Genomic DNA, 10,134 nt, shown 5'->3' on the forward strand with positions numbered 1-10,134 from the left:
ATCATTTTTGTTGTCTACTGCAATGGTTTAGTTGTCTATTACAATGGTTTTGCAACCGTCACCATAGGGGTAATTTGTAGTAGTGTAGTTAAATTTTTTAAGATAATATGATTGAATATGAATTAAACAAGGCACTTCAATATGAAATTATTAATAATTTTTCTTTTAAATATTGGGTGTGTTTGGTATGATGTAAAATATTTTTCAATTTCCCCTTGTTTGGTTGCAACAAAAGTTTAGGAAAATATTTTTCAAAACAACTTATTTTCCACCATTTGGTGGAAAATGACTTTCCTTTGCTTAAATTAGTTCTTACAAATTGTTGAATTGCTAGAGGCACTAATATACTAGTTAACAGATAGTAGTATTTTTTAAAAAATATTTTTTCACTCATCAATCGAACACTAGAAAATATTTTTCTAAAAAATATTCTCTACTCACCAATCAAACACCATAAAATATTTTTTGAAAAATATTTTTCATTCACCAACTAAACATAAAAAAATAAATAAAAAATCAATTTATTTTCGAGGAAAACATTTTTCAAGAAAATATTTTCCATGCAAAATATTTTTCATCGTACCAAACACACCCATTATGCGCGGCTATACTAATAAAAATATTTGTATCAATCGTAAAGTGGATAAATACCAACTGGAAGGATATCTTTTCGCTTGTTACACGCAAACAAAAACGGGAAAACCGTTACACGTGGTACTTTACTCAACAACACTTGCACTAATTCCTGTCAAAGGCTCATCACTATCCATTTTCCTCTCTCATAAAAACTACTACAACTCTCTCTCTCTCTCTCTCTGTCTTCCATTCAAAGTTGAAATTTCAAACAGAACTCCTCTTCCTTTTTCTGCATTCTCCGGTTCACCTATCCTTTTAATTGTAATTTTTTTGTATGTGATAACCCTGCCCGCTCAGGAAATATCGTCGGTTTGTGACGTCAGCATTAGTTTTCTGCTCACCGGATTCCAAAGTCTTATATGTAACCTTCTTCTCCTTTGATCTGCTTTTCTTTTTTGTTTCCTTTTCTGTTGAATTAACGTTTTAACCTGATTTTGTTAATTGTTTGGTTATTTTTAAATTAAGAATACTTTTTTTGAGTTTTATGATAAACCAGAAGATTGTTCACTGAAAATAATCATTATAGTCGAGCTGATTTACTTTGATTTTCTTGGGAAATTGTCGAGTCCTTTTGAAAATTCCTAATTGACCTCATTTGAATTTAAGGTGAGACTCTTATTTTTAGCATAATGTTTTCATTTGGTACATGGTTTTACCTGTATCTCGAATTGGTAAAATCAATTAATTGATCCTTGTTCTATCATTTGGAATAAAAAGCTACTTAGTATGTTCACTTTTACTTGTTCACTATTCCAAAAATAAATTTTCATTTTTACATGTCATTTTTAACTATCAAGAAAATACAAATTTTTTCCATGTTTTGCCCATTACATTAATTACTATTCCCCAAATCATTTCTCAAGAAAACATCAATTGATGTGGGCATTATGGTAAAATTTTTCTATCAATTTCTCAAGAAAACATCAATTGATGTGGGCATTATGGTAAAATTTTTCTATCAATCATTGTTTCTTAATACGCCTGCAAATTCCAAGGTGGACAAGCAAAAGTGTTTTAGCTGGAATACTTTAACTTCTTTGACCCTTTTTGCAAATCGTTTTAGTTTTACTCAGTTCCCAATTCTTTGCTTCTCTCGCTCAAAACTCATAAAGGAGCTAAAATGTTTTCCCTGGATATAAAGCTGTCAGCATTAAATGCTTATTTTATAGAACCTTAAGATATATCCTGGGGTATTTTTCCAAATGAGATTACATTTGTGAAAAAGGAATTTACATGCCTTAACCCTCTTCATTTTCCCCACATTATGACACTGAATTGTACGTAAGCTAATGTAAAAATTTGTATGAGTCGTGGAAGTAAATAAATGGCAATGTGATTTGAATGACTAACTATTGAAGCTAGGGGTCATTTGGTAAGGTGTAAACAGTAGTGCTGAAAAGGTTAGATTAGTAATGTAGGGGTTAGTTATTCCGACGTTATTTCTTATTCACTGTTTGGTTTATTAATAATATAACATGCATTGCATAATTTCTAAAGCACTTTTGTTTACAAAATCGCCCTCCACATTCTTTAGCTTTGTACACTTTCAGGGGCAATTGTGTCTCTAACCGTGCTTATGCATGTATTAAAAATCTCTATATTAATAATACCATGGTTCGCTATGTATTAGTTATTCAATGAAGTGGGTTGAGAATCTCGGGTTCAAGAGTCAAAAAAAAACTAGGTAATTTTTTTCCATTTGTCCTAACCTTGGTAGACAGGCGACAAAGGTGGTACCTGATACTTGATACTTATTGCTGGTGGGAGGTGTTAGGCATTTCGTGGAATTAGTCGAGGCATGAAAAAACTGGCCCAGACACCACGGTCACTAGAAAAAAAGTTATACATAGGGAAATACCAAATAGGGTTTATAACTAATGCTTGTATTTGTTATACATACTTGAAAAATTATACCAAACAAGGGACTAGTAACATCAAACTTAATACATGCACTATTTTCTCTAGTACATTCTACCAAATGACCCCTTAATGTTTATGTCATACACAAAGTGCTCCCCTACCAGTGTAGTGTAGGAGGAAAGTGGGCATATGTTGAAGATAGCTTCCCGTTGCATTTCTGCATAGAGGCTGTTTCCATAATTCAAATCCACGACCTACAAGCCACTAACTAAGGAGCATATCTAACCTAACATAGACACATTTATTTGTATCTTCATGAAAATAATTATGTAGAAGTGTGTCGCCCATATGTTAGTATATGCATTGCAAAAATTATGATAACAGAAAAAAGGGTACAAGGAAGTACCTAGAGAGTAAGCAATGGAGTATTTTCTTATTCTTGGAGTGTTAGAATCATGCACATGCATGCACGTAAAACAACATATTTTAATAGTTGAAGAAAGTAGTATTATCTGATAGAAGTGTCACCAGTGTGATGGAGAAATTTCCGCTCAATAATGCATGTGAAGAATTCATAAATGAGTTAAAGAAAAGGATTTTTTGGAAACCATCAAAAGTCTTTGAGGTAGACATATAAATGCAAAACAATAATCATGTCAAAGTAGATTCATCTGTCGATGGCCGTTAAAAGTTTTTAGTTGTTTGTGTGCGTCGAACCAGACAAACCTAATTTTTAGAAGTTTGTGTGCGTCGACCAGACAAACCTAATCTTTAATAGTTTGTGTGCGTCGACCAGATAAACCTAATTTTTAGTAGTTTGTGTGCATTGATCTGACAAAGCTGAATATTTTTATCAAACTACGATAGAATTCAACACCTCAAATGTAAAATTAATACTATTCATAATGCGACAAACATCAAATTTGGATAGTCCAGGAAAGTATGATCAGGCATTTAATTCCATTTTAGCTAATATCCAGCGGAGTTTAATATTTTTAGTAATTTCCAGTTGAGGCTTAAATCATCCTTGGTTATCGCACAAAAGAGTCTTGTCAGATAGTAAAAAGTCGTAAATAACTATTATTAGTTATGTATTATGAAAAAATAGTAGTCTTCTCCAATATGAAGTCTTTGTGGGTCGGCCATATAATATCTATTTGATTCAAACAGCTCCTATCCGTTGACAATTTTCAGATATTTATTGGAATAAAAAGGTCCATTACGTAATAACAATTGGCATTAGGCCATCTTTTATTTACTTTCTTTTTTTGTCACCACTGCTACCTGTTGAAAATGAATTGTATCTGTACCTTCCATATTCTGTACTTGTCAACTTGGGATATTCAATATAAAGGCATTATTATATTGAGTACTGAGGATTATACTTCATTTCATCTCAATTGTTTAGTTCAATGCATGTTTGACATCATTCTCTGGAATTATGTGGACATTCTCATGTGCAAGTCCTATGATGCACTTATGAGGAAAATTCTGATTGATATGTGCCCTCCCTTCTTTTTTCAAGGTTCTGTAGACTGCAGGAAAAAAGTTGATTCAGCAATTGCTGGGGCACACTTATCTTTGGTTTCACATATTTCAGCAGAACTTTTATGATAACGTAAAGCTAACTTTTACTTCAAGAGTCATGGCATCAAGATCTAGTGCAAATTTTTTCGACTTGGCATCTGGTGATATGCTGGATATGCCTCAGACTCCTAGAGCTCTTCCACATGTGATGACCGCTCCCGGGATAATTTCTGATGGGGATTCAGACAGTATGTCGTCTGCTTGTCACGAGCGGAAAATTATTGTTGCAAACATGTTGCCTTTGCATGTTCTAAGGGATACAACAGCTGAAAAGTGGTGCTTTAGCTTGGACGAGGATTCTCTCTTATTACAGCTGAAGGACGGGTTTTCACCTGAAACTGAGGTTATCTATGTGGGTTCTCTCAAGGTAGATGTGGATCCCAGTGAACAGGAGGAAGTTACACAGCGACTACTTGAGGAGTTCAAGTGTGTGCCTACCTTTGTACCTGATGACATCCAGGGAAAATTTTACCATGGTTTCTGTAAGCAACAACTGTGGCCTCTTTTTCACTACATGCTCCCGATGTGCCCAGACCATGGCGATCGTTTTGACCGTCAGCTGTGGCAAGCTTATGTCTCAGCGAACAAGCTGTTTGCTGATAAGGTCATGGAAGTGGTTAATCCCGAGGATGATTATATCTGGGTTCAAGATTACCACCTCATGGTTCTTCCAACATTCTTAAGAAAGCGGTACCATCGAGTGAAAGTCGGGTTCTTTCTTCATAGCCCATTCCCATCATCAGAAATTTACCGAACTCTCCCAGTTAGGGATGAAATTTTAAGGGGATTATTGAACTGCGACCTGGTTGGCTTTCATACTTTTGATTATGCACGTCATTTTCTGTCATGCTGCAGTAGGATGTTAGGTCTAGATTATGAATCTAAGCGCGGATACATCGGACTTGATTTCTTTGGTCGTACAGTTTACATAAAGATTCTTCCAGTAGGTATACATATGGGTCGACTTGAGTCTGTGTTGAATCTTTCTTCTACGTTTGCTAAAGCTAAAGAAGTTCAAGAGCAATTCAAAGGGAAGAAAGTCATTCTCGGTGTGGATGATATGGACATTTTTAAAGGTATTAGTTTGAAATTGCTAGCTTTTGAGCACCTACTTCAGCAGCAAGAGGATTTCCAGGGAAAACTTGTTCTTGTCCAAATAGTAAATCCTGCTCGTAGCTCTGGAAAGGATGTTCAGGAAGCAAAGAGGGAGACATATTTGACTGTCGACAGGATCAACCAAATTTATGGAAGAGCTAATTATGAGCCTGTAATTTTGATAGATCGTCCAGTTGCTCAATATGAGAAGACTGCATACTATGCTGTTGCTGAATGTTGTATAGTCAATGCTGTGAGAGATGGGATGAATTTAGTGCCTTACAAGTATATTGTCTGTAGGCAAGGCTCTCCTGGTATGGATGAGGCTATGGGTATCAAAGCTGAATCTCCTAGAACTGGCATGCTTGTTGTGTCTGAATTTATTGGTTGTTCACCATCCTTGAGTGGGGCAATTAGGGTAAATCCATGGGATGTTGAAGCTGTGGCTGAGGCTTTAAATGTGGCCATTACAATGCCGTATTCTGAGAAAGTACTTCGTCATGAGAAGCACTACCGCTATGTGAGCTCTCATGATGTAGCTTATTGGGCTCATAGCTTCATGCAGGACTTGGAGAGAGCATGCCAAGATCATTATAGTAAGCGTTGTTGGGGCATTGGCCTTGGCCTAGGTTTCAGAGTTATTTCTCTTTCACCAAGCTTTAGGAAGTTGTCCATAGATCACATTGTTTCCTCATACAGGCAGACACAGAGAAGGGCGATTTTTTTGGATTATGATGGTACTGTTGTACCTCAGTCCTCTTTGGTTAAAGCGCCAAGTACCGAAGTTATTTCTCTGTTGAATGCTCTAAGTAGTGAACCTAAAAATACAGTGTATATTGTTAGTGGCAGAGGAAGGACTTCATTATGCAAGTGGCTTGCACCATGCAAAAGGCTCGGAATAGCTGCTGAACATGGGTACTTCATAAGGTACGCAACTATTAATCTTGTATTTTTAGGGTTGCTTTGATACTTTTCGTCAGATAGTCCACTTTGTTTTGCAGTTGGACTGTAGTTTCTCACTTGGAACTTGTGTTCAGGTTTTATTTTATTTTTATTTATTACACGTTCATCTACAACATGGTCTCTATTGCTTTCTTTTGTTGCAGGGGCAGTAAAACCTCTGAATGGGATTATTTGGATTCTGATCTTGAATGGAAAGAAATCGCGGAACCTGTGATGAAACTTTACACGGAAGCAACTGATGGATCATATATAGAACCTAAAGAGAGTGCATTGGTGTGGCACCATTATGATGCAGACCCTGATTTTGGCTCCTGTCAGGCGAAGGAATTGCTGGATCATTTGGAAAGTGTACTTGCAAATGAATCTGCAGTTGTTAAGAGGGGTCAACATATTGTTGAAGTTAAGCCGCAAGTGAGCCTTCCTCTTCTCTCTGTATTTTAACTAATGCAGCACAAGCATGTTGCGTAATGCCATTCAAAAGTTTTGAACTTTTTGTGACTTCCAGGGTGTTACCAAAGGATTAGTTGCAGAAAAAGTTCTCTCGATGATGGTTGATAGTGGGAAACCGCCTGATTTTGTGATGTGCATTGGAGATGACAGGTCGGATGAAGACATGTTTGAGAGCATATTAAGCACTGTTTCTAGTCCGTCAGTCACTGCTGCCCCTGATATCTTTGCCTGCACTGTCGGGCAAAAGCCAAGCAAAGCCAAGTATTACCTCGATGATACCGCCGATGTTCTTAGACTGCTTGAAGGCCTTGCTAATTCTTCTAATCCAAAGCCTATAGATACTGCTCAATTCCAGGTTGCCTTTGGCTCATCTGTTAATTTGAGTGGGTAAACAAGTTGGTGCTTCATGTACATGGTTATGCTTTTGAGATTTTCTTTGATAGGCAAGGAATGGGTTCCATACTCAAATCTTAATGCGATGAAAGGGCTTTTAGGTTTTCAAGGATGCAGTCTAGTTTGGTGTAGAAAGTCCAGTGTTCTTTTTCGAAGTACAGTTTTGGAGTAGTCATTGTGTCTGCCCTGAATTATTAACAGGCACTGTTACCTTGTGCATACACACGGTAATATGAGAGTTTGGTTTATCTCCCTTGGTATTTATCTTAATGGAAGCTGCTAACAATGATGTTTAGAAGGCATCAGTTGGATTCTTCATAGCGTGTATGTATGTAAGAAATGTCATTGTGACATGACCGATCTGCCTGTTTATTTAAGAAGCAATAAGTTTAAAAGGAAGAAATTCGTTAGACAAGTTTTTGGAAAACCAAATGAGGAAAGTCAAGGGCAGAGATGAAATCAACTTTGTTTCAAGCATTAGGACCTTTCTCTTCCCCTCATAAAACAAAAAATCAGCAACGCTATAAAAGTCTACTTATTTTCAGGAGTTTCGAATTGGAAGTGAGATGTTTCTGTTTCAGAAAGTAACTTTTAACGTGTAAAAAAAAGGCTCAAGCGGCTATGGCGCATATAGGGGGTTTGGCTGACATCCCAAACGATCTCATTAGGTATGTTGTTGTTTTATTGTAGTATTTGTTAATTACTTAGTTTATTAAAATAGGTAGTTGTGAACTTGCCAAACTTTTCTAATCCATCACCGTTAGCCGATTTTTTTTGTAAAGTGTGCATATTTTAACATCAACTCGTGTATCTTGTAGTTTACCTGCACTTGTTACTGTTTGTTCACTTCAAATATGTCGAGTTTTATGTTGACTATTAATTTTATATGTGACACATAGTTATAAGTAAAAATAATAAATAATAGAAAGATAATATTTATCATTTGGAAATACGTTAGGAAAATATATATTATTTATTTAAAAATCTACAAATTAGTTTGATATGTATAAAATCTCAAGGCAGCATAATCCTTATACCTTTGCCTATTTGTCGGCTTGAGGGTTATACCCGAATAGAATAGATATTGAATGAATTAAATATTGATTAAAAGTTTTGCTAGTGTCTTTGAGGGGTCCTGCGCAGGTACCGAGTGACTAAACTCTTAGATGACTTAGAAGTATCAATTGGTGGGTACCAAAATCGCCCACCAAAATCTACAAACTCCACTGCACGAGTGTGGTGTCCAGCCTCATCCAACATGACGTCGGAAATACAAGTCCACAATTGTTGCATGTCCATATCTTTAATTTGTCAAATTTATATTTATTGGATAGGGAAAAGTTAAAAAAAGGTTTGATTTTTCATGGTGTTTTGACATCACTGATAACATCGACTTGGACAAATTTTTGCCTTTAAAAGGGGTTCATCAGCTCACTGGTTCAACACGCCAATAGAGAGAGAATCAAATATAGAGAGAGAGTAGTGAGGTATTTCACAGACTAATAAAAAATAGTCTGTGAAGAAAAATTAGAGTGCGATATTTTATAAGGTGACAGTCAAAAAGAAGATTATTTTTTGAGTGTGTAGTTATCACTTTGTGTATTGTACTTGTTATTACAGAGCAATATTTCTTACTATAGTAATATCAATTGCTCATTTTGGTCTATGTTTTTTTCCTTATTTAAAAGGATTTTCACGTAAAGTTTTTGTTGTTATTATTTTTTCATTTTATTTTTCATTATTTTGCTACAAATACTTTTGTTCTTATTCCGCTTTTACCCGACAAACTGATATTAGGGTCCACAATTTGCGATATTTGTATTTTTCAATAAGAGATGAAAGCCAACACAAGTAGAATGGTTGCTTTGAATGACATTAATTATGTCATTCGGAAGGAAAAAATGAAAGATCTGCCCTATGTTAAAAATTTTCATCAATCAGTCTTTGATACTATAAAATTTGAAAATAAAATCGACAAAGAGTGGAATCTGATGCACAAACAGGTTTCGATTTTATTAGGTAGTAGATTGACGATAGTGTGTTGAATCATATTTCTGGGGAGACATATGTTCGGTCTCTACAGGAGCATCTTAAAAGTTTGTATGCACGAAAGATCGCAAATAATAAGATGTTCCTGATAAAATAAATGTTAGAGTTAAAATATGATTATGATTTTTCGATGACAGATCACCTAAATAACTTTCATGGGAACATGAACCAGTTATTTGTTATGGACGTTAAGTTTGATGACGAAATTCAAGGTTTGATTCTACTTGGCTCTTGAAAAATATTTTGAACTTCATTGTTAAATTTCGCTCCCGATGGCGTGATCTGTATGGATTTTTTCAAGAACAACGTTCTTAATGAAGAGATGAGATGAAAGTCTCAAGGTTCCTCTTCGTTCAATGTCTTGGTGACTGGCACTAGAGGGATAAGCAAAAATCGTGATTCTCAAAATAGAGAACATTATAGAAGAAAACTTAGAGGCAAATTTATTAATATTGAGTGCCATTGTTGTGGGTTAAAAGGTCACACAAAGAAATTTTATCAAAAGTTGAAGAAGAAGAACAGAGGCAAGGAGGAAAAGAAAGAAGACAATGATAATTGTATAGCCACTGTCACCTCTGAAGATCTTGTTATTGTTCTTGATGCAAATTTAATAAATATTGCTTGTGATGAGTTAAGTCAGGTTGTAGATTTTGGTGACAAATCTCACCGACATCAAGAAAGAATTTTTTCTCATCTTATATTTCAGGTGACTTTGGAACCTTGAGTATGGGCAATGAAATTGTATCTAAGGTGGATGGTATTGGTACAATTAATTTGAAAACTAGTATTGGATCTAAACTAGTTTTAAATAATGTAAAACATGCACCTGATGTTCATTTGAACTTGATTTCTGTTGGCGTGTTGGATGATGAGGGATATGCTAGTACCAATGATGGCGGACAATAGAAACTCATTAAGGGTTCTTTGGTTGTTGCTTGTGGTGACAAGCGTTGCGGTGTAGACTGGACTACGATTTTCACTTGTGCTAATATGGTGAATGTAGTTGAAAGCACTAGCTCTTCAACATTATGACATAAAAGGCTTTAACTACATTAGTGAGAAAGGACTTAATGTTCTGACAAGAAGAAATTACTTTCAGAT

The 10,134-nt window shown here is 35.5% G+C and overlaps 1 protein-coding gene across 2 annotated transcripts; it reads left to right on the forward strand.

Moving 5' to 3' along the window:
- Positions 1-681: 681 nt before the first annotated feature.
- Positions 682-7,383, forward strand: LOC107870811 (probable alpha,alpha-trehalose-phosphate synthase [UDP-forming] 9). 2 transcript variants are annotated; one of them, XM_016717464.2, is made up of 4 exons: positions 682-997; positions 4,022-6,105; positions 6,285-6,552; positions 6,647-7,383. In XM_016717464.2, exons 2-4 carry the CDS (start codon positions 4,142-4,144, stop codon positions 6,980-6,982), a joined length of 2,568 nt encoding a protein of 855 aa, XP_016572950.1. In that variant the 5' UTR covers positions 682-997; positions 4,022-4,141; the 3' UTR covers positions 6,983-7,383. The 2 variants fall into 2 exon arrangements, with proteins under 2 accessions (XP_016572950.1, XP_047269143.1); XM_047413187.1 differs by having other exon boundaries at positions 729-997; positions 4,031-6,105.
- The last annotated feature ends 2,751 nt before the right edge of the window (positions 7,384-10,134 follow it).

The sequence above is a fragment of the Capsicum annuum genome, chromosome 5 (genome assembly GCF_002878395.1).
Source record: "Capsicum annuum cultivar UCD-10X-F1 chromosome 5, UCD10Xv1.1, whole genome shotgun sequence".
Lineage (NCBI taxonomy): Eukaryota > Viridiplantae > Streptophyta > Magnoliopsida > Solanales > Solanaceae > Capsicum > Capsicum annuum.